Source organism: Protopterus annectens, chromosome 9.part0 (assembly GCF_019279795.1).
Source record: "Protopterus annectens isolate FY-2018-M chromosome 9.part0, PAN1.0, whole genome shotgun sequence".
Taxonomy (NCBI): Eukaryota; Metazoa; Chordata; order Ceratodontiformes; family Protopteridae; genus Protopterus; species Protopterus annectens.
In genome coordinates, this window is record NC_056743.1 from 634,176,827 (window position 1) to 634,202,064 (window position 25,238).

Consider the following 25,238-nt stretch of genomic DNA (forward strand, 5'->3'; position numbering starts at 1 on the left):
GCACCTCTTTACTCGCTGTCTACCATATATCTTTACACTTTTCTTTTACATCTTACTAGCTATACCTTCTGTTCTTTACTAAAGCTTTTCTCGTACTAGGCTACCCTTACTAAATTTGTAGCACTAGCTAAACTCTGTCTCTTCCTATCCTGCTGTACCCTAAAGTGTCTCTTATCTCCACTCACCCCTCTAAGCATCCTAAATCTCCCACTGCCAAGCCTCTTCCTCCCTGCTACACTTTCCGCCTTTATACTCACCTGTTGCGTCTCTATTTCACTGATTGTCTTTCTTGATACAGGACTCCTTGTCTCATCCCGCTTCGTTCGCCCTGCGGGCTCACTCCACTCCACTCCCCTACCCTGCCCCCAATTCCCACACACCCCCACTGCTCCTACACTTATTCCTCCTACACCACACCCCCTCTAACATTGCACCAATACCACTGCTCACATCATTATCACACCACACCTCACACAACACCATATTATTAGTCACGCCCACCTCCAACTAACTCTGTTGTTCACTCCCACCTCCATAGACACCACTACACCGACTTACCTACCACAACTCTCATTCGACTCCCATCTATTAACTCCACAATGCCAACATCTCCCACCCAACTCAACTACTTCTCTTAATCACACTACTTCCTTCTCTTTTTACTACCTATCTCTTAACCTCTTATGAACAACCACTTCACTCCTCCACCCCCTTTCCCTCTAAACATACATCTACATTACCACTAGCCACTACTCCAAACTCCCTAAACATTACATCCACACCCAACTACATGCTTCCCAAATATCACAGACTAGCACCCATTAAATATACCAATCCCAATAATAAAAAACTACCTAACTATTCTTACAAGTTACTTTACCATAAACACATCACATACCTTCATTCCCTACTAGATGGAGACATACACCCAAACCCTGGTCCTAACCATACCTCTACCACTGATAAATGTACTCTAATTACCAGTAGCTCCATAACCCCTTCCAGGCCAGCCAACTCTCTCCTTATAGCACATCTTAATATACGCAGCATTAATAATAAAATCCCACACCTACATGCCCTCCTAGATGTCCACCAATTTGATATCCTATGCCTTGAAACTTGGCTTAAACCAACAGTCAAAGATAATGAAGTAACCCCTCCAGGTTATAATATCAGAAAAGACCGTACTACCAAAATGGGAGGAGGGGTTGCAATCCTCTACAAAACCAAACTACAAATCAGCACCATTGACCTTAACCCACCTTTAGACAATAAAGCCGAAATACTCATCACTAAACTTCAGGTCAACCCTAGTAAAGCTATTAATGTCATCTGTTTATACCTTCCACCAGGAAACAATATTAATACCCTTGAAAATATCCTGAATTGTCTTACTATCAACCTCCCACAAGAAATTATAATTTTAGGAGACGTCAATATTGATTAGCAGTCCTGTAATAGTATATACCCTTCCACCCATATTAACTTGTATGGCTTTACACAAACTATTAACTCCTCTACCAGAACTCACAAACCCAACAACAAAGAAACTACCTTGGACTGGATACTTACTAATAATCCTCTACAAACCTACAAAGTAGGGACCCTCCCAGATGATCTAAGTGACCACTCCCTAACCTACTTTATTAGATCTAAAACCAACCTCACTCATCCCAGCACTGCCAGAACTGTTCGCTGCAAAAAACAATTTAACCATGATCTATTCCTGACAGAACTTAAACAATGTAATTGGTCACCACTAAAATATCTTCCACTTGATGAAGCTGTAGCCTATTTAAATACCACATTCTTAACCATCCTGAACCACCATGCACCATTACGCTCTATTAGATGCAAAGCTAAACCAGCACCCTGGCTCTCAAACACTACAAGGCATAAAATCCATCTGAGAAACAAAGCCTGGGTTAAATGGCGTACTGCTAAAAACCCATTAGATCACTTAATTTTCAGACAACTAAGAAATAATACTAAAAAAGCCATAGTGCTAGATAAAAAGAACTTTTACCTCCAAATACAGCAAACCCATCGAAATAAACCTCAAATGTTTTGGAACAGTATTAACAAACTTCTTCACCCAGGACAATCAACCACCCCTAACCCTCTAGGCTCCAACCCAGATAATCCCATTCACACTGCCAACTCCTTTAATTCTTTCTTTACCAATGCCATCCAATCTCTTGCTAGCCATCTTTCACCAGACACCACAAATCTGCCTAATTCATCTTTAAATCCTCCTCCATCCTTTCAATTGCAACCAGTGTCTACTTCTAGCATATGCTCTCTTCTACTAAAACTTAAACCTTCCACCCCTTCTGCTGACCAACTCCCAGGAGAATACCTTCAAATTGGAGCCAAATCCATTGCCTGCCCTATATCTATCCTTATCAATAGAACCATTAGTAAAGGAAATATCCCGTCCATCTGGAAAATTTCTTACATTATTCCTCTTCACAAAGGTGGGAACTCTAATGAATTCTCTAACTTTCGTCCTATAGCCTTGCTATCTCCTGTAGCGAAAATTATGGAAAAATGTATCCAGAAGCAACTTCTAAACCATCTTCTCCAAAATAAGCTACTGGCAAACTGTCAACATGGTTTCAGACCGTACCACAGTACCACCACTGCCCTGCTATCATTTACAGATTGTATTAACAATAATCGTAACAACGGCTTTCTTTCCTCTGCAGTATTTGTTGATTTATCCAAAGCTTTCGACATGGTTCATCACCAGCTGCTCTTGCATATTATGAAATCTCGATCACTAGACCCATTAGCCATCAACTGGTTCAAATCTTACCTTGATAACAGAAAACAACCGGTACTCTGGCACAATAATCTTTCTAATCTCCTTCCCATCTCCCTTGGTGTCCCTCAGGGCTCCATATTAGGGCCACTCCTATTTTCCATCTATATTAATGATCTTCAGTCAGCAATTTCACATTCTACCTGCATTCAGTATGCAGATGGCTCCACTATTATCTGCTCAGCTACTTCTCAAACTGAACTGCAGACCATCACCCAGAATGCATTTAATACTGTTGAACAATGGTTTACAAACCGCTGCCTCCTACTAAATCCAAAGAAAACTAAACTGCTACTCTTCTCCCCAACCCGCAAGTCCACCCCTACACATTTTACACTTGCATCTAACAATGGTACTATTATCTCTCCAGACCTAACTACCAAACTCCTAGGAATATCTATAGACAACAACCTCAACTTTGACACACATATTAACAGTACAATAAAAACAGTCAACAAGAAACTTGGATCCTCCTATAGAATCAAACCCTTTCTTACTCCAGCAGCCAGGACTGCTATAGCCAGAACTCATCTCATCTCTACTCTACTCTATGCCTCACCCATTTATACAAACCTTTCTAAAGCCAACATTAACAAGTTGACTGTATCCTATAATAATATTGCCATATTTGCTGCTGCCACTCCTTTCCGTACCCATCACTGTGTAAATCTTAAACAACTTGATTGGTTAGAGTTTCTACACCATCTGCACTTTTCACAGCTTACTATTGCCCACAAAACCCTGTATCAACCCTCCAGTACTCCTATTCTTTCAAGCCTACTTACCCTCTACCACAATCCTAAAAACTTACGCTCTTCTAATAAACTTCTGTTTAACACCTGCAGATCCAACAATTTAGCAGGTGACTCCCTCTTCTGTAATACCATTGGTAAGCTATGGAATCTACTACCCACTGAACTCACAACTCTCTGCTCTCATACACGTTTCAAAAAGAAGCTCAAGCTTCAGCTCATGACACACTGGCTATGTTCCTGTACTGTCCCTGACTTAACTGCTGCTTCTTCTCAATAATAACCACCTGCCTCAACTAGCCTTCCCTACGAGATCTGCTTATTATGTATCTTTGACTGAATTCTTCATATATACACCTATATCTCATCATTGTTTACTGCTCTGGCCATGCTTAATGGTAGTATAGCAGCTAACATTGCAAAAAAAAAAAAGAAAAACAAAAACTGTTGTCCCCTATTCTATACAAATCAGCTCTAATCAATACTATTTTCTATATTGTTTTTAGTGTACAACTTATTGGTACTTCTTCCTTGATTGTATTTTGCATGTGTCCTTCTGTATACTTTTTCAAGTTTGTACTTAATATGGGTTTTTATTGTATATTGTTTTATTGTATATTGCTTGTTGTATTGCACATGGAGCTTTTCTCCCCGGGCCTCTACTGAAAATGGACATGTATCCAGCTAGACTAGCCCGGTCAACAAATGTAAAATAAAAATAAAATAAATAATACCTGAAATTAATTTCTGACCTGTTTTGCAAAATTTACACATCTTTTGCATGAGCCACTGCCATGCCAGCTGTAGCCAATTGCCTCTACTCATTACAGCCATGTCATCTCAAGCTTCTTACCCCCTTGGATATGCCGGTTCTGACTTCCAGCCCTTTAGATATGCTGGTTCTGATTTATGTCCTTTTTCCCGGTTCTGACACCATATCGCTCGTTCATCTCTAATACAAATATTGAGAAGTCATGGGGTTTTGTTCAGATGCTTTCATATATATAAACACATCAGAATGGATAGCAGCATCTATAAATATCAATGAACTAACTGAGCTTACTTACATATGTGTTCACATCTCAACAGCTGACTACAAAATGGAAGTCTGACTTGCACATGCTCAGTATTTATACACTTGTGCATGCCCTTGGATAGCTTCTTAAAGATATATACATACTCTGATCTACAGATAGGAAAAGAAAATATATGGGTTTAAGTACAAATGAAAATAAGTAAGGGAAAGGAGGAAGAAAAATAGCAAGGGAAGGATAAAATAGAGATAAAGTAAAACTGAAAATTCTTTCAGCACATATAAACTGCATACAAAATGTAACGAGAAGTATGGTGTCTTTGAAAGGTGTATAACCCAAGATATAGATGTGATAAACATACAAGATTGTTAACAGAAGAGTCAAGACTACAAACAGAAAAATGATGGGTGGATGAAATCACTTGGAATTTAGGAGGAAAAAAATGTGTTCAGGTATAGGAAGTTTATATTAGAAAGCTGAAGATTTTGGATATTATGTTGGTAGTAATGGAGATTTTGGATATTATATTGGTAGTAATGGGCAGAATAATGATAGATTTGAGTTGGAAATGTGTATGTAGAATAATAGCTGTATATGCATGTGTTATAAAGAAAGAGAAAGTATGTTCAAGAAAATTCTAGATTATGTATAGTGATTTTAATTGTGACTTTATGAAAAAGGGGATGGTGGTGATAATTTAATGTCTGAAGTAATCATATGTGGAAAACTATATATTTGGGATAATAAACAATGGACATATAGTGGAGAGCAACTAAGCATGGCGATTATTTCAGAAAGTCTCAGGATTACAGGAAGAAACATTACATACATATTTTACAGACTATTTGGCTATTTGGATAGAGATACAGGAATAAAGTGAGTACATAAGAATAGGAATTTAAATGACTGAATGAAAAAGTATGGGAGAAAGAAGGGAAAGAAATCATGCAGTTATGGGAAGATCATATGGGCATGCAGGAATATTGTAATAATTGGACCCATTGGTGGTTAAATGTTAAAGAAAAGTATAAACAGTGTTATTTGGAATGGCAAGAAAAGAAAAGGGATAAAAAGAAATGTAGAGGAGTAAGCAATGAAGCATTTTCAAATTTTTTAAGGCATAAAAAATATTTTAGGAATGAAAAATCTATATGGAGTGGATCAAGAAAAAAATCTGTTTAAACAAATGCATCTTTTCCAAGAAAAGAAGGAAGTAGCAGCTTTGTATTTAAGTAGGATGGCAAAAGATAACAAAACTATAATAAGTGAAATGAAAACTGAAAAAGGTGAAATTAACAGACAGCAGGAGGTATTGTGGATAATTGCAGAACATGTAAAAATATGTTTAAAGCAATAAAAAGAAAACAAATATGGATAGTGATAAAGTTGACAGAACAGGATAACAAAGAATTAGAAAAATAAATGACAACTGGAAGAGTTAAATACATTAAAATTAGTTAATTTAGAACCAGCAGACAGGACTAGATGAGATAGAATATTGGACGTATAGCAATTTGTTAATATGGCAGAAGTATTTTGTGTATTAAATGGTGGCAGGAAGGTTTTAGGCAAAAATAAGTATATGTTGGAATAATAAAGTTTTAATAGAAAAAAGGAGAAAAGCATGGTATAAGAAATTGGAGACTAATAGTATTTACAGGTTATACAATTTTTATGAAATACAGAAAAGAATGGAAAATAAGATTCAAAATATAATAGAAGATATAATATACAGTATGAAAGGGAATGGAAGCCAAGAGTTAATAACAGTAATAAAAAATGAGTAGAAGGACCAAAATAAACATATTAGGTGATTTAAATAAGGCATTTAATACAGTATAATATTAAATATTATGGGAAATAATGAACGCTTATAAGTGAGAGAATAAGAAAGATATGTTTACTCAGCATGCAAATAGAATAAACAAGGTGTTAGTGAATGGTTGGCCAAGTCAAGAAATATTAAAAGCAGAATAAAAAAGGGATGTCCAGCAAGTAGCATGTTTACATTAGTAATGAATGTAGTTAATGAGATGAATGAAGAATTTGGATGTTTCAGAATATAGGACAATATAAGGAATTAAAATACCAACTATGTTACCTTATGAGGGTAATATCTTGGTCACGAAAGATAAAGTATGGCTGAAGGAAGGGGAGTAATTCGTTTGAGTACAAGTACAGAAAAGAACAAAGGTTTAGGAGATGCGTAAAATAGGGAATATTAAATTTAATATGAATTAAATAACAGTACTAGGGATAAGATTTAGAAATGGTAAAAGACCAACAATGGGGAAAAAAATAGTACAGAAAGTAAAGAATGTGTGTTTATTTTGGAAAACCTGCAAGTTACCTTACAAAAAAAAATGTATTTAGTAAATTCTGTGTTAGGTAAAATGTCATATTTGGCAAACGTATTTATGGTATCCCTGCAAAACATGAAAAAGTGATAAAAGTATGGCATATGATGAGTAAATTTAAGAGGAAAAAACTGCATGAGTGGAGAAATTAAAGAATGTCATGAAAAAATATTATTGTGGAAAATTAAGACAGGAAAATATGGTATAAGAATGTTGTGAACAGTGGTATTGTATTTACTGTGGGAAAGAGTGGAGGAAGAAAACAAAGCGTTAAAAAAACAAGATGGAAGAGGTGTAAAGAATATGTAGAATGTGAAGATTTTCTTTAGAGACTATAAAAAATTACCAAAGAAAGGGAATATGCTTTATAAAAAGATAGAAGAAAAAGTATGTAACTGTTCTGGGGATGTAGAAAGAAGAGAGCATGTCTTGAAATGTTGGAGCGAAGAACGTATTGGAAAAGTTGTGAAAAAATTATCTGGAAGGGATAAAAAATGTGGAAGATATTAAAATGGACATGCTTGGAAGCATGGTTATTGCGAAGGTAAAAGAGAGGAATATGTAAAACAGGAAGATGTTTTACACAGTATGGAATGAAAGATTGAAGGAGATAAAGTTTAATGGAAAATGGATATTGGCAAACAATTTAAAAAAGTAAGTTTTTGGTTGTGGGTAAGGGAGTGGGGGGTCCAAAGATGATAACGGGTAAATGTAGATTGTTAGTAAAAGATACGATTGTAAGATGTTTTAAATGTGTTGTAAATCATTGTAAATAGTGTGGAGCATGATCGCAACTCTTGAATAGGTGCTGTGGGATCTTTTTGCATCCACCTGAGCTACCACGAATTCAAGTGGATGAGGCCTCTGTTTAACATCTCGTCTGAAGGATGACATATTCAGGAGTGCAGCATCTCCTTTATGCTGCACTGCAGTGTCAGTAATTGATCTGCCTGGTGTGGGAATAGAACTTGCAGCCATTTGCACCAGAAACAAGTATACTACCTGTTGTGCCACTGACGCTGCTTACATTAATGGGGGGAGGAAGACCCAAAATCTGGGACAGTTTCTAAATATTGCTCTTATGAACATATAAATGTGCTAGACTAATAGATATTTCATCAAACATGCAGTTTTCTAAAGGATATGAAGTCTGAAACTCCAATGTATGGCATTATTTAGTGATTTTAGTCCTGAATGGTTTGCCAGAAAGCTGCAAATTTTATGAAGAACAAACCAAAAATATGAGGCAAAAATGTGGACATTCTGCAAAAATTGGGACAGTTGTGAGGTACAGTCCCAGTGCTGTGCTGTTCATTTGATGTATTAACTTAAAAGATGTGATAGAGGGAAGAATAAGACTCACTATTAATCTGTCTCGAAACTCTATCCAGTGCTGTGCTGTTCATTAAATATGTAATATATGTGATTTCCTATCTAATACTAAATCACTGATTGTGTGTAAAAATTGTAAGAGTGCTTACATTGTTTGGTGTATGTTTGCTTTACTAGACCTGCATGCACAGCTACATGCAGTTTTAGCTGGAGATATCTAGTGGTGACAAATGGAATACAGAATGTAGGAATTAATGTACGTCCTTTATTCTTGAGTAACAGAATGTAATCTCCAAAATGTATGCATCATTTCCTTGACATGAATATTTAGACATGGTCCTTGAAGATGTCACAGAATTGTAAGTGTTTGTTGATTTGAATAAGAATGGTGCATATTTAATTCATGCTTCCATTTTAAATGCTTACTGCCTTTAAATAGTCTTTCCTATATTTGTAGCTTCTTACTTTACTGAAACCCTGTACTGGTACTAGTAGTGGAGGAGAACAGTGGGTCTGGGGTCAACTGTCACCTTTGTCCACCTTCAAACAGCCAGTAGCCTTAACCTGTTTTTTGTTTGCAGCATACATTTCAAAACCCTAATGACTCTTCTCATATCTTTGGTACATTTACTTTGGTATTGTTTTCCTTTAGGTTCCTTCTCGTCTGTTTTGTGACGAGTAGCATCTCCTCTCCTGGCATAAATTTTACATTTAATATTGTTTGTGGCGACTACATTTTTTTTTCATCTTGCTGCTAGCATACATTTTGTGTTTTTTAATGTCCAATGTGAGAGTGTTCAATCTCGCCTTTGTTCTTACACATGGGTTCGGAGCCGAACCTCGGCTCCGTGCCGGCCGCATGCAAGCTCTGCATCGAGAAGAAGCTCGAGATCACATATTACCCACAATCCCCCTCTGCCTTTACCCCAGATCTAGTTTGCCGCTGCAGCGTTCGCATCACTGGGTCGAGCTCGAGCACCTCAGATAAGATTTAGAATTTTATTCTTGCTTTTCTCTGGTTCTTTAGTGTTAAAACTGTTTAATATTGTTTTTGTGTGAGTGTGGTTAACTATAGGGAAATCTCGGTTCCATTAAGTTATAAAACTTAGTTAGGTTTCTCTTCGGGGCCTACCTCACTCTTTACATTGCTACAGGATTGACTAATTACTGGATTGACAAACTTTACCGGACTTGACTGTCTTTTTTTCTGGATTTGACAACAGTATTACTTACCTTGACATGTCTGAAAAGACCAAATCAGGTTTTAAGCGTTGCCAGTGTGGGCAAAAAATGTCAGTGACTGACAACCATGTTTCCTGTGTCTACTGTCTTGGCCCTCTCCACTTGCAAGAGGACTGTTCTATTTGTCATTCTTTCAGTGGGAGGGTCATGACAGATAGACGCAGGAAATTAATGGACAGGGGTTTGTTAAAACCTTCCTTTCAGGAGGCTTTGGATGCTTCTGACCAGGCATCCAAGTCCTCGAAGGAATCGAAGACGTCGGAGCCCAAGTCATCGGCTCCGAGCTCTTCAAGTAAAGTTGTATCACCGGTTCCACAGACTTCGGGGCCGAGTGTTCAACTGTTGGCAGTTTCCGAGCCTCGAGTCTTGGAACCGGTGACGGAGCTCCCTCCACCGACACTCTTGAGGTCGGCTCCGTCTTCGATTCCTTCGACTCGTTCTTCCAGACCCCTCTCCGACACCGATGTAGACCGTGTGGTGCAGAAGTTGATGGAGAATACGGTCTTATCCAAGCTCATCTCGGTCTCCTCTCAGTTGGTGTCGAGACTTGAAGGCCTTCCACTTTCTCCATCTGTTCCTCCTCCGAGACCTGTCCAGTCGTCGGAGCCGGAAGAAGCTGAGCTGCTGATTGTGGAGCCCTCGGTGCCAGAACCGTCCTTTTCTCGGTCGGCCCCGTTCACCTCGACTCCGGCTCCGAGACTCCGGTACCGGATCGGACGAAGATCCATCCTTGGTTCCGGGACCGAGAGTCGGACCAATTTTTCGGTTCCGACACTCCCTCTCGGGGCCTCGGCACGGATAGACTCTGTTCCGTCCTCGGGGTCGGTGCCTTCGGGGCCTGTTTCGGGGATTCTTCCCATTTCTTCGGAACCGGGAGATACCTCGACTCGGGACCCGGGGGCCTTCGACCTCATGAGGAAGGTGTTGTCTATCCAGACAACCACTTCAGCAGGATCAGCTTCTCCTCCCCATAAAGGACCGTTATCCTCCTCTGCACCCACGGCTACATCCAAGCGTCGAGCACCGGTGTCTCAGCCACCCCTGGAGGGTGCCCCCTCTTCCTCGGAGGCTTCTTCGGATGCTCCCCACGAAGAAGTCCCTAGGAAAAGATTGTGTAAGCGGAGACACTTAGATTCTCCACAAGAATCTTTGACATCCGATACTGACTTGGATGAATCAGAAGGGTCCCCTAAGTCACCTACAGAAGATGTCTCCTTTTCTGACATCTTGGAGATATTAAAACAGAGAGGTGACTGGCAGTCACTCCCCCCTTCTGAGGATGAGTCAGTCTTGCTGAAGGCATTTGGTGCTCGCCCTTCCTCCTCCTGGGTCACTCCGCCCTTCGATGAGTTAATGGAGCTGATTGCTCGAAGGGCGTGGGAGACTCCTGACACGGTGGAACCAGTCCCTAGGAAGCCTAATAAGTACATCACGGCATCCCAGGACAAGGCTTATCTCACTAAAGGAGTTCCAGTAGACGCCATGGTGGTGGCAGCGGCCACGAAAAAGGAGATGTCTGAATCTTCCTCATCTGTCCATCCGCCTAACAGAGACTCTAGGACTATGGACAGATATGGGAAGCGCATTTTTAGTTCAGCGGCTTTCTCTATGCGTTCCCTGAACTATTTGACCCATTTTACACGCTTACAGAGGGATCTAATCAAAGAGTTGGGAGATACCCTCCAGGGTACTACAGATGCTGCTGTCTCGGAAAAGGTTTCAGCTCATCTAAATACCCTCACATCCATTGTTAACTCATCCATGAGGCTGATATCATACGCAGCCGAGGGATCGAGTAGGGCAGCGGCTTCAGCGATTGCTCTTCGTAGGCAATCCTGGATGCGCTTATGTTCGTTTGCGGAAGCCTTCAAGTCTTCCTTTACTAACGCCCCTTTTGATGGTGCCACACTTTTTGGCCCTAAAGTAAAGGAGACCCTTACCCGGTGTGAACAGAAGGGAAAGACTCTGTCTGCTGTCGGAGTCCGTTTTTCCACCCCTTCCAGACCGTACCCCAAAGGGCAACGTGGTGGGAAAATGTGGTTTCGAAAACCCCAAGGATCTTTCCCAAGCACACAGGGTGATGCCCCCTCTAGAGGCAGAGGAGGGGGCAGAGGTGGAAGACGCCGCCCTGGCGGCAGAGGGGGTCCGCAAAACCAAGGTGACAGGGATCCCCCCCCGGTAAACCTTTTCAGCACTCCTGAGAGGAGGCCCGACTGTCCTGCTCTGGAGGCAGTCGGGGGTCGCTTAGCTTTATACCCTCAGGCCTGGCAAAACATTACTTCAGACAACTGGGTAAAAAGCGTTGTTACCAGAGGTTACAAAATACCATTCCTATCCACCCCCATTCCAAAGAGAAAACTCCCAGATGTACCACCCCATCTGCGAAACCCAGCAGCTACAGAAATTTCAAAGCTGCTAGAAAAAAGAGTCATCCAACCAGTCCCAGCGGACCAAATAGGATTCGGAACTTACTCAAGGTTCTTTTTAGTTCCAAAGAAGACAGGGGACTGGAGGCCGATTCTGGACCTAAGCAACCTCAACACCTTTGTCAAGAAGGAAAAGTTCCGAATGGTCACGCTTCAATCGATCCTTCCATTTTTACAGAAGGACGACTGGATGTGCTCAATAGATCTGAAGGACGCATACTACCACATCAAGATGGCCAGGGCGTCCAGGGATCATTTGCGCTTCCGGCTGGGAGCCAGTCACTATCAGTTTCGGGCCCTGCCCTTTGGTCTGACCTCAGCCCCCAGGGTTTTCACCAAATGCATGGCAGTGGTAGCGTCTCATCTGAGACACCTTGGATTCCAGGTGTTTCCATATCTGGACGACTGGCTCCTGTCTGCCACCACCAGGCGTCAACTGATACAGGCCAGGGATTACACCCTACAACTTTGTATTCACCTCGGAATTTCCGTAAATTTCGAAAAATCTTTACTACAGCCATCACAGCATATCTTATTCATAGGAGCGGAATTAGATACGCATCAATTGGTTCTAAGGCTTCCTACAGAAAGGATAGTAGCGCTTCAAAACAACATTTCTCTCCTGCTGTCGTCCAGAAAGTCCCCGGCAAAGCTGGTTCTGAAAGTATTGGGTCTCATGGCAGCTTCTCTCATTGCGATACCACTGGGAAGACTGCACATGAGAGTTCTACAATGGCTCCTGTTTGCACAATGGTCATTCCAACAACTTCCTCTGACTCACGAAATTTTGATAACAAAAACATGCAAGTCACACCTAACTTGGTGGCTACAGACTTGCAACCTGTCCAGCGGCAGACCATTTGTGCTACCCGCACCGTCAGCGACGATAACCACGGACGCTTCCCTGATAGGGTGGGGGGGCATCTTTCAGGGACAGACAGTCCAAGGCGAATGGACCAATCTGGAGTACAATCTGCACATAAATGTTCTGGAGTTGAGGGCAGTGTTTTTAGCGTTGCAACACTTTGCTCCCCTTCTTCCTCTAGGGACTATTGCAGTTCAGACGGACAACATGTCCGTAGTCTGGTACATAAACAAGCAAGGGGGAACCAGGTCTTATCAACTATGCAGAGAGGCCATGAGAATTTGGCAATGGGCGGAGTCCACGGGTCGCTTTCTGATCGCAACGCATATCCCGGGGTCATCCAACGTCATAGCCGACAGGCTAAGCAGAGCAATATTGCTGCCTCACGAGTGGTCTCTGAAACAGTCAATTGCGAGCATGATATTTCGCAAGTGGGGCCAGCCTTCCTGCGATCTGTTTGCGTCTCCAATGAACGCCAAATGCAGGAGCTACTTTGCCCTATTGCCCCCTCCAGGGGAAGTCCCCAGAGACGCGCTGGTGCACGATTGGCCCCCGGGTCTCCTTTATGCTTTTCCTCCATTTCCCCTGATTGCAAAGTTTCTGCAGAAAGCCAACAACCTTCAGAGGACTATTATCCTCATTGCCCCATTCTGGCCTCGTCAGATTTGGTTCCCCTTTCTATTGCATCACCGCATTCGGGGACCTTGGATGCTGGACCCAGAGCCGGATCTACTGACCCACTCGTCAGGAGTCCCTCACCCATCTCTCGAATCACTCCATCTAGCAGCTTGGCTGCTCCGCTTCCCTTTCTAGCCAGGTCTGATTCCCTAACACCAGCGGTTCAAAATATCTTAGTGGCTTCTCATAAAGCTTCCACTACAAAGACCTACACCAGTAAATGGAAACGTTTAGTCTTCTGGGCTGATTCACATCATTTAGATCCTGTTTTAGCTCCGTTGAACAAGATATTGGAGTTCTTGACAGAATTATTTCACGAAGGAGCCTCTCCTGCTACTTTAAGAGTGCAGTTAGCTGCCATTTCTAACTATCATGTGGAAGAATGTGGTGTGCCTATTATGGCTCACAGACTTTGTAAAGCCTTTTTGAAAGGGTCCTTTCATATCAGACCACCAGTCAGAAGTCCTGCATCACCGTGGAATTTGAATCTTTTGCTTTCTAAATTAATGTTGCCCCCCTTTGAACCAGCCTCAAATTGCCCATTGAAATTTTTGTCATGGAAAACTCTTTTCCTAGTGGCCATTACATCCGCTAGGAGAGTATCTGAGCTTCAAGCCCTCTCTATTAAACACCCTTATTTAATTTTCCACTCTGACAGAGTATCCCTTCGGACTAATCCATCCTTTCTCCCCAAAGTTTGCTCTACTAATAATATTAATCAGTCCATTGAATTACCCACCTTCTTCAAAAACCACTCTAATAAATTGGAGTATATGTTGCACAAATTGGATGTTCATAGACAACTCAGATTTTATTTGGATAGAACAAAAGATCACAGGAAATCTGATCAGCTGTTTGTAGCTTTTGCGGACAGCAGGAAAGGTTCAGCAGTCACGAAACGAACTCTTTCCAAATGGCTAACTGATTGTATCACATACGTTTATGAGGCTTCTAATCAAACGTTATCAGTCAAACCCAAAGGACATTCTACCAGATCAGTGTCTACATCCTTAGCTCATGCAGCTCGCTTACCATTAGATACGATCTGTGCGGCTGCTACTTGGGCTAAACCACATACATTTATCTCTCATTACAAAGTGGACAGGGTTTCTAGGGATAGGGCAACCTTTGGTTCCACTGTGCTCAAGAACGTTCTCCCTTGAGTTCCTCAGGATCATGGAGCTAGGGCGCTACCCATGTAAGAACAAAGGCGAGATTGAACACTCTCACATAAAGAAGTTATGTCCTTACCATAACGTTCCATGTGGAGTGTTCATCTCGCTTGGTTACACTCCCACCCTTCCCACCCTTAGGAAGAACGTTCGATGTGGTGCCTGGTCTGGAGTATTCTCCTTCTGCTGTTGCATTAGTTGTATTGTATGATACACTTGTGTAGGTATGTATATATATATATATATATATATATATATATGTATATAGATATGTTTATCATTAGATAAATTTTGGTATGTGTGTGCTCTCTATGTCTGGTTTGCTTGCAAACTAGATCTGAGGTAAAGGCAGAGGGGGATTGTGGGTAATAGGTGATCTCGAGCTTCTTCTCGATGCAGAGCTTGCATGCGGCCGGCACGGAGCCGAGGTTCGGCTCCGAACCCATGTGCAATAACCAAGGCGAGATGAACACTCCACATGGAACGTTATGGTAAGGACATAACTTCTTTTTTCCAGCTATCTTTTTTGCTTGTCATGTAGGCTGCTAACTTGATCTTGTCAGTTAGTAAGCTTGTCAGCTTCAGTGGAAAGAAAATGGATTGTTACATTAGCCAGCCTAACTTTTCAGCTTTTAAGTAGTTTGAGAAGTGATTTGGTGATACTTCATCTGTCAACAGCCATGCATATATTAATGAGTAGCCACTTATATGATCTTAGACTTCCACCTTCTTTAATAGTCACTGTAACTGATTATTGTAGAGCTAGTGCTTCGTTTTGCTAATATTTTCCACTGAGTTTCATGTGCTGTACTGTAGGCCTATTTTTTTTCAAGATACCAAGTTCTCCTCTCCCTTTTCATCTTCAGGAATAATTGTGTTTACCAATCTTGGTGTTACTTGAAAAAAGGCATACTTTCTCTTAATAGCCTATGATGTGACATGTCCACGGCCATTTACTCAAAATTGCTTTTTAATCCAGCAATTCATTTCCTGGATCTTTATCCTGTATATATTAAAAGAGCATTTTTAGCTTATCTGCCTTTTTAAATAGGGTTATTCATCTCAAAGTGTCTTTATTTCAACTGCAAGGTCACCATTGCCTTGGGAATAGTGCCAAGGCAGCTCTTGGTGTTTAAAAAGCAAGCCCCACTACCACCACCAGTCATGGTACTGTGATGCTGTCTGTTGTCATCCTTGCCCTTGGAGAAGGGTCCAGGATATCATGGTCTTGGCGAGTGGGTAAAGGCATATTACATAGTCCTTTCTTGAGATTCTGTTCCTCATGAGCTTAATGCCATACATGATTTTCATGTTGCCATTTGCGTACCTGAAGATGTAGGTAATACAATATCTGTGAAATTTTTGTTTCTGGTGTTGTACTCTTAGTGAGAGGATCCTGCTGGTCCTTGGGTTCCAATTTTATTAAACACACATACCTACATACAGAAATATGCTAACTGGTTAAGTGCTTTTGTCTTTAAATAACAGACTTCACCAGAACCAAGTAGCATTGTTTTTAATAAAACTGGAACTTTTGGATCAGTTGGGTCCTTTAGCTGTCACTCTACTTTGGATTTTTTTCATAGTTGAAGATGCCACGAATTGGAGCCTACACACAGGTGACTGTGTTTGTTTTGGGATTTGATGTACTCTTGGCACAGAGTCTTAGAGTAGTTGACAGTCCCTACCAGTCTTTGGGTGGGTCTTCCCATTCTACAACTGAACCCTTCACAGTTCTTGAAGACGGATATACTCGTGGACTAGGAGCCTCATCTGGGATGTCAAGTGGGGCTTTGAGAGTCGTCCCCCCCCCCCCCAAAAGGGTTATTCATGTCAGCCAGATAGTTACCTTCTTGGCTATTAATGCCTTGCAGAAAAAGCTGCTCCCAGAGACGACCATCAATTTCCAATTATACCACTAGTCTGTTATGTGATAGGTGACCAAACAAGGTAACACAAGGTTGCACTTGATTGCAGGGGACATAGTTGCCCATCTGTCAGTGAGTCATTGATGGGGCATCACTGTGGAAGTGAATGAGCTGGTAGGCACTCTAAAGTACTCCTTCAGTCCTCACTTGGAGCAGTAAGATAAGAAGGTGTGCTTAATCAGAGTTTGTGGAAATGGCACTTTTTTGAAGATTGGTCTGCTTGCCACCTGGTTAAACACTCCCATTCTCCTTTTTTATTTTTTTTCCTACTTGGCTCATCAGGGCAGGAAGGAGGTAGTCAATGAAATATTCTCCCTTCTGTGGCAAAGACAAACCTAATATCATTCCTCATTGTAGAGTTCAGGGGAGAGGGACCAGAAGTCATCTCCCCATACTGAATGAGAATGGCCTAATTTCATGCACATTCTGCTAGTACCAGTTGTAGACTAAGCCCATCACATCTGCTTTTTAGGGTCTCCAGAAGTGATAGCAGCTACTTAGAAGTCCTTCCTTTACTTAGGCTTATGCCTCCTAGTGGAAGTGTCTGTCAGTTTAGGAATAGTCTTACCCCGTACTACCCCAGTTACCTTGCTGGTGATCTTGAATTCTTTTCAAGAACTGTAATTGAGCATGGAATAACAGAAATCAAATATGTGTGTGTGTAGTCTGTGCTTACCATGGCTTTGTGAAGGTTAGGATTGAAGCCTAGCAGGAGATGCTCAAGCCACCTTTAAAGGCAGTGTTTATGTCCTGTTATTCAACCCTTAGGCAAGTCTGCTAACCAGTGCTCCATAGTGACTATCTACATTTGAGCCTGTGAGCTCAACATTTGTTAAAGGTTACTTTATTTCTTGTTTGAAACAGGGTTTTTCCCCCCGGTGTCCATCTTTATGTATGTAGTATCTTGATGTTTCAGGCCCTTCTGACCATTAAAAAGACAAGTTGTGCCCGGCTGTGAGGCATGAATCAAGCCCTGGCTATGACCCAGACAATCCAGGTTTAATTTTTGGCTCATGCATTGCAGGTGGCAGGTGGGAGAGTAAGAGAGTGAGTGGGCAAGTGCCAGCTCACTCATCCTTGCAGGAAGGAGCTAGTCTGGCCTTACTGCTCTGCTTCCACCTACTGGAGGGAGATGAGAACAGCATGCAGTATATGGAGTATGGGGTTTATATTAAAATCCCGAAAGGCCTTAACATCGAATGCATGTACATCGACACATAAAGGTCGATGTACATAAACAGCAAAACACGTAATCGACGAAAATCACAACGCCGAACGTGTTTAGCCAGCAACGTGATCATGGAGATAAGGAAATATATCCTTTTCCCCACTGTAGTGCGGTCTCAGAGTTGGTATATTTTAGGGGGGGGGTTGTGGGGAGCACAGCCCCCCTGCAAAAATGGGTTAATTTCATGTTTGTATGTTTGAACGTACCTGTGAGGCACTCTTGCTTGAAGTAACACATTCGGCGTTGTGATCTTTGTCGATTACGTGTTTCGCTGTTTATATACATCGACCTTTATGTGTCGATATACATACCTTCGATGTTGAGGCCTTTTCGGGATTTTAATATAGACCCGGAGTATGTAAGCTAAGCTGCTACATCCATGTGATCACCTTTGCATGTTCAGGAATGTGCACATCCACAGTAGAAGGTGTAATAAGATCTCTCGTATATCATCATTCATGTTATTGGGGGAGGGGGGCTCAAAAATATATCTAAAAAAATCCTCAGGAAAGGTGGTTGACACTTTCCACAAGGAGCAAACGGACCCTCAGGTCTCTCACCACCTAGGTTAATGAACAGACCAGTTAGACATATGAAAGGGAACTTGATAGCCACTGGGTGGAGCAGGGTTGTCCCCCTGTATAGTTCCCATGCTTCCTGGTGAAGGTGCTTTCAGAATTCTCCTCCCAAGAACCAGTTGCTCAGTATCGCATTCATTTCTGCAGCCAGGGCACACATGCACACCTGTGATAATATTACTTTTAATCTCCTGGTTAACAAAATAAATGTAACTATGTTGTCTTCCACACAGAAAAGAAACATTTATTCTCCCATGCCTCAGCATAAGCCTTCCAGGGAGGATAAAACATAAAACATCACAGCTTACTTATGAAAAACTGGAAAGAAATGTTACTAATTAATCACAAAAATCTGTTAAAAAAAAAAATAGATTCAAACCAAAAAGGAAGCAGTGTATTAAATTTCAAAATTCAAATGCTTTCTTTATGTTGTAAAATATTTTTAACAGCCCCGCCATATCTCACATGCCAATTAATTTGTTTAGTAATTCACATTTGTGTCATTCCTGTGGAGTCCAATGCAGTGGACAATAAAAGCTTTGAGTATTACCTAAACAGATATTCCTAACATATTCTTTTATAAAATGTTCTTTTAGTTTCAACAGCGTAGAATTTATTTATTTCCAGTTTGATAACTGGGGAGGTCCACTGGGCTCAAGGAGCCCGTTTTCAGTGGAGGCCAGGGAGAAAAGCTCCATATTACATGCTAGTAAACAAAAGTAGAATTATATAATGTAAAGTAGCAGAGTACAAATGCAAAATAGAAGAAAATTCATTACATATTTACATAGTTGATTGGAGAACCATTTATACAGCATTTAGGCAATAGATAATGTTTACATAGTTATAAAAGTTAACAATTGTAGATGAACTGTGAATAATTATAAACTTGTAATTGAAGAATTGTAGTAAATATAAGTTTACTAGAATAGGGAGAAATAAAGGTGGTAAGAACACTATTAGCTGTGCGTATATTCATGTTTCTGGTGCATAATGGTGAATTTGCCTGGTGAATAAATTGTATAGGTATTTAATACATGGCTATTACAATGAAAGTGTCCATTAACCTGTAATATACACTGTCCGTTTCTCAAACGTAAACTGGATTGCAGTGCAAAACACTACAGTCGCCACAGAGGACAGTACCCCACTGGTCCAATTCCATAGTCATGTTTAATTAGGTATGACAAAATAACTAGAACTCAATGTGAAAAATAAACCATAAGATGATTAGGCAAAATGTTAACCAAGATGACATTCATTTTTAAAATATTCCAACTTTTAATCAAGGAAACAATTTCATTTGATATAACATTATACTGAGAAACAAATCTGCTGTTTGGCAGTCTGTGTAAATGTTCAGTACCCACCTGCAATATTGTCTTAACGTATTAGAATATCCTCATAATTGAGATGTAGGAGTGATGCAAGCTTCTCAGTAAGGTGTAACATCATCATCTGTGGAGTAACCCCTTTTCCCAAATACGAAATAGTTTTATTTAAAAAAAAAAAAAAAAAAAGAAATCCTTCTTATAGGAACTTGGCCTTCTAACTCTTAAATTCACCTTTAGAAAGAGAGGAAATCAAATGACCATGTAAAATGTGTACCATATAAATTAATCTATCGAATAAATTGATTTGCAAAACAACTTTCTTACAGTTAGTCTATCTACAGTTTCAGTTAATGTAACATCAAGTCATCTGATCAAATTAGGTGGGGATAATGTAAGTTTAATTCCAAATCTATTCCTATCAAGTTAATTAACAAAATTGTGAACACTGGTAATATCATCCTTACAAATAAAACTCAAATCACCAATAAAATTACTATAGTAATTGTTAAGAAAAAAAGTTTGAAAACAAGTATAATTAAACCAAAGGCCATGAATAAACTGGCGTAAGCAAGTCTGAAGGAAGCACCTATAGCTGTACTTCTAAGCTGACAAAAAGGTGTTGAAGGATGGTCCTGAAAGTAACAGGAGCTATCCATAACTGTAGATGAAAGTATCCCTGGCGTCACAGTGGACCCCACCCTTTCAGGGATAGGTTTCAGTTGGTTAGTTTTGACTTTGTTGAAGCAAAAGTATGCTGTAGGATAAGGCTTAGCCCATTGCCTTTATTGAGGGGCAGGTTTGGCATAAGTCTTTACATCACACCTACAAGGTTTGAGTCTAACCTCTGGATATTGGCTAGGCTTGTAACCGTCTGCAGACTGATTTCCTAAAAGGACCTCAGTCTAGTATTACCTATGAACCTAATTGCTTGAAGAGTGTCCAGTTGAGCTGCACGAATGGTTACCGAGACCATTACAGTCATATTTTCTCTGTTCAGCCACCTCAGCAGTATTGTAGATTGACTTACTACCTAGATAGGTCAGGTACCAGTAGCAGGAGGCAGAGTGTGATGGCTGTGCATATTATATTTTAAAAACATGTGTACATGAAGATGTATATAATTACTTTATACTGGTGGAGTCTGGCATCTTAACCCTAACTTTGTATTTCCCCACCCCTGGGCAACTTCTTTATATACTGTAATGCTGTAGTGTTGAGATTGTCATAGAACTGCATTTAGGCATACAAAGACAATTGAAAGACTCAGCATTAGTAAGCTAAATAATCTTTTCAGTAATTTTTGAAGTTAAGGTAATTTTTGATAATTTTCAGTATACTAAACTGATTTTCTAAAACAGTGTTTATCTTAATATTTTTGTGTTTTTTTTTTCAGTTGTGTATTTTATTAACATAGCTTGTTTCTCTTGCTTAACCAGTGAGACAACTCCTGAAGGAAAAAGAATAACAAAACTTGACCAAATTTTACTAAATGGAAACAACATAACAATGGTAAGGGTTTTATATATATATAGTGTGTGTGTGTGTGTCTGTGTGTGTCTGTGTGTGTGTGTGTGTGTGTATGTATGTATAATATATATATATATATATATATATATATATATATATATATATATATATATATATATATATATATACACACACACACATAGTTATTCCTGATTTTTTATATTTTCTTGTTTTCTGTCATTAGATGGTAGTAATAGCTCAAATTGCCCAGAGTAGAATTAATTGCTCAGACTGCCTAGAGTAATTTGTTAAATGTTCTTGAAAGTTATTTAAGGCTAAATGTGGAAGTGTTCTTTGCTTGTTTTGTGTCATGTGTAAGGCCTGAATGTGTTGCAGGTAGAGGATGCTGCACTGTCATTAGACCTACTGATTCAGCATAGTAAACAAATGAGGAAAATTAACCGTAACACACCACCACCATCATGAGCAAGTAACAGACATCACATAATCATAACAATTGAAAAGACAATTGTTGTGGAGTTAAGTCCAACAAATTCTGAAGACTAATGTTAACTTTTAGTATGCCAACACTATTACTTCCATCTTCTAAAACGTAGGCTGTTTTGGGTTGTAGTTGCTGCTGAGTAAGAAGTGTGGTGTTCTTTGGGACTTGATTTCTATAAAGCAGTCTATTCAGGTTATGTTGCTCATAGTGCAAATTAACAACTGTACTTCAACCTTTTCACCCTTAGGTGGATGTGAAAGAACTTGGAGCAGCAGTTTAACATGTTTTAGTGCACATATGTAACTGGAATTATCTGCCAGGAATATTAACCTTGAGGTTGTGCACTGCACTTTTAACTGCTCTTTAGTTCAAGCTGTAACATTCTTGAATGAAACGTCTAATGCTTTTCTGCCCTAGATAGAAGACAGATCACTTGCAAATATCTTATGATTTAATTTTTCCTAAATGACTTTAACTTTAACCAGGCCCTCATTTTTAACATGCTGGTGTTTCCCAAGGTATCCTGCATTGTCAAAAGTAACCAGGGGCCATCCCAAGGAAAGGTCAACAAGTGTGCTTGTGGCTGGTACCACCAGTCAGTGTCTGTTCTGCCTTGGGCCTTCTATAAGGTTAAGCTGTGTATTTTTAAATGAATACTATTTTGTGAAGAGCATGGACTTTGAGCACTATTTCTAGAGAAGAGAAAATTCTGTCTTTTTGAAAAGGATCTGCTGTTTGAAGTGGAGAGAGAATTGTCCAAATGAGCTGGAATTCTAAGCATCTTGAGAATGAGTAAAAAGTTGAGATCAACAAACCAAAGAATAGCACTTCTTCCCTAAAAAAAATAAATAAACCACACCACTGCAGAGTAGAGAACAAAGACTAGTTTTTGCAGAAATGCCACCTTACTGGTCTTTGTTTGCTGTTCTGTGGTGGTGTTTTTTTTGGATTTACATTTGTTTGGACTAAAAACTTTCTATGTCCAGAGTGTCTTTCATAAGAAGCAGTGCTTTTCTTTGGTTTAGTTTTGATACTCTTGGCTGGAGCTTGCATGTTTCTGCTCATTTAGAGAATATGGCATGGGTTGTTTGTGGACAGAGTTAAGAAGCCAGAACTTCTAAGTCAGGATGTTTGAAGCCTTTGTGACCATGTCAGACTTGAAAGGGTCCCAAGTGTGTCCGCTCTAAAGAGATACAGATTTTGCTCCCAGGCCACAGTGCCAGCTGCTGTGGTATCCCCATCTACCAGTACCCTTTCAGAGTTTGCTGGTGGGGTACAGATATTTTATTTGCACCAGACCTGTATGTATATATAAATTAGTACTGAATCACAGCCTGGTGGTTGTTTGTAGACTACAGAGGATGGCTGATGTGCTGCTACTGGATCTAGAAGTTACTGTCCCTCACTAGGGATTCCAACATTTTTTTTTTCTGTTTAAGACAGGGCATGGTGTAAGTTCATGACAGGGCATGGTATAAGTTCATGTAGGACATATTGTTTAGGCATTTTATTCTTAGTAAAGCATCTCTCGGGAGGGGGGGGATTCAAGTTGTTGCATGTGTCTGGACAGATACTCAAAGGGTGTTATACGCAAAGATTAGCCTAATAAAGGGCTGATTTAAGGGGGGCAATGACATCCATAAAGCTAGACACAATCCCTCTTTTTTTTTTTTTTTTTTTTTCCTTTATACAAGCCGTGCAATATAGAAGGAATTTCTTACGACACTAGATGCATGCTAGTCAAACTATCCACGCGAGTCCCCAAATCCTAAGCATCTGGATCTACTCTTAGGGACATATTGTTAATGTGATAGTTCCCTGGGGTAGATGGCTTCCCAGAGTATACGATAATGCATTTTTTTACATTTAGTTTCAATCCATGATTTTGGCAATATTTTGTTTATTTAGTACAAACCTTCCTGCAGGATAGTTAAGCCATTTGGAGATTCAGCATCTGCTCCTAGCCTACAGTCATCTGCATACTTAATCAGACAGAGCCTTTTGGTATTGGCTTTTTCTCCAGAGGAGTAGATGGCTGAACAGGAGAGGTCCCAGCACAGAACCCTGGAGGATTCTACTGCTTACAGGCCTCTTTGTGGAGGTAACTTTCCCCATTTTGATTTCTCACATCCTTTATGTGAGCCAATTGACAATCCAGTGGGTGACATAGGGGTTTACTTCCAGTATGTTTAGTTTTTGTACTACGACTGAGTGGGGGATTTTGTCAAAAGCTTTAGCCAAGTCAGGGTATGCAGTGTGTGCTGTTTTACCTTCATCCATTCCTTTGATGGCCTTGTTCACCAGGTTAAATAAGAATGGCCTACCCTTGACGAATTCAAACTGACAATTTCAGTGTTTGAAGGCTGCCTGAATCCTTATTGATTAGTTCCATGGCAAGTCTTTCCAGGCTTTGCAGACGAGACTTTTCAAGCTTGCCTGGGCCTGTGGAAGGCCCTTCCTTATACAGGGCAATGACTGCATCTGTTCTCCATTTACCTGGTACAAAGATTGCATGGAGGTTAAGATTGAACACTGTTGTTGGGGGGTGACTGAATCATGCTTCATGCTGTTTAAGTCATTTCCCAGCAAGAGGTTCTCCGGTTCGATTCTCTGCTGGAGTGCCTTCTGTGCAGAGTCCGCATGTTCTCCCCGTGGCCGCATAGGTTTCCTCTGGGTGCTCTGGTTCCTCCCACATTCCAGAGACATGCGGTAGGTGGATTGGACACTCTAAATTGGCCATAGGTGCGAGCATGTGTGCGAGTGGTATGAATGAACTACTGCAGCAGGGCTAGCCACGTGGCAGTGTAAGATTGTCACTGTTTAAAGTGACACCTTGACCCCATGTGCAAAATGGGAAGAGTGGTTGTGGATGGATCCAGCTATATTGTCATCGCCCATCATTGCATTACTTTTAGCATTTGGTAGTGTTTTAGGACTTGGTCTTGTGTAATAGCTGTAGATGAGCCAGTTTCAGGTATATCTTGAGGGACAGATGGTGTGGAAAATGCAGTAAAGTAACAGATGAATTTCTTGGCCAGTAAGCTGGCTGTATCTTCAGTCTCTGTTTAATTAACATCATTCTACAATAAGCTGAGTGCATAGCTAGGTTGTGCTGAGATGAGTCTCCTTGAAGAAGGAGAACCATACCCTTAACCCTACTGTACCCAGATTTTTTTTATCTTTCTGTTATAATCTTAATAAGAATGAGTCCTTATTCTCAGGCTGTGCCTAGATTTAATGAGAAAACATTTTTGATAGGACCTAGAAACTTTTTGTTTAATTCCTGTCGGCTTTATTTAGGCTTACTGAGTGTTGGCAAACCCAAGACATCCAAAGTTCCTCCAGTTATACAAGTATTTAAGTACATTTTTTGAAAGTACCTTGAAAGAACCTGATTACTCAGCCATTGCTACCCAGGAAACCTGACCACTTCTACAGGTGGAAGAGAAATGTAAATATTTCCATTAAAAAAGTATGGTGGTCAATCCTACTGTGATATCTGTAGGTGCAGTCTGA

The 25,238-nt window shown here is 40.4% G+C and overlaps 1 protein-coding gene across 1 annotated transcript in view; it reads left to right on the forward strand.

Annotated features, from left to right (window-relative positions):
* The window catches only part of LSM5 (LSM5 homolog, U6 small nuclear RNA and mRNA degradation associated), a 137,876-nt gene that overhangs the window by 77,585 nt on the left and 35,053 nt on the right, over positions 1-25,238 (forward strand). The window contains exons 3-4 of the mRNA XM_044083202.1: positions 8,631-8,658; positions 21,187-21,259. Coding sequence (XP_043939137.1) covers positions 8,631-8,658; positions 21,187-21,259 — 101 coding nt within the window. The remainder of the gene's footprint in view (positions 1-8,630; positions 8,659-21,186; positions 21,260-25,238) is intronic.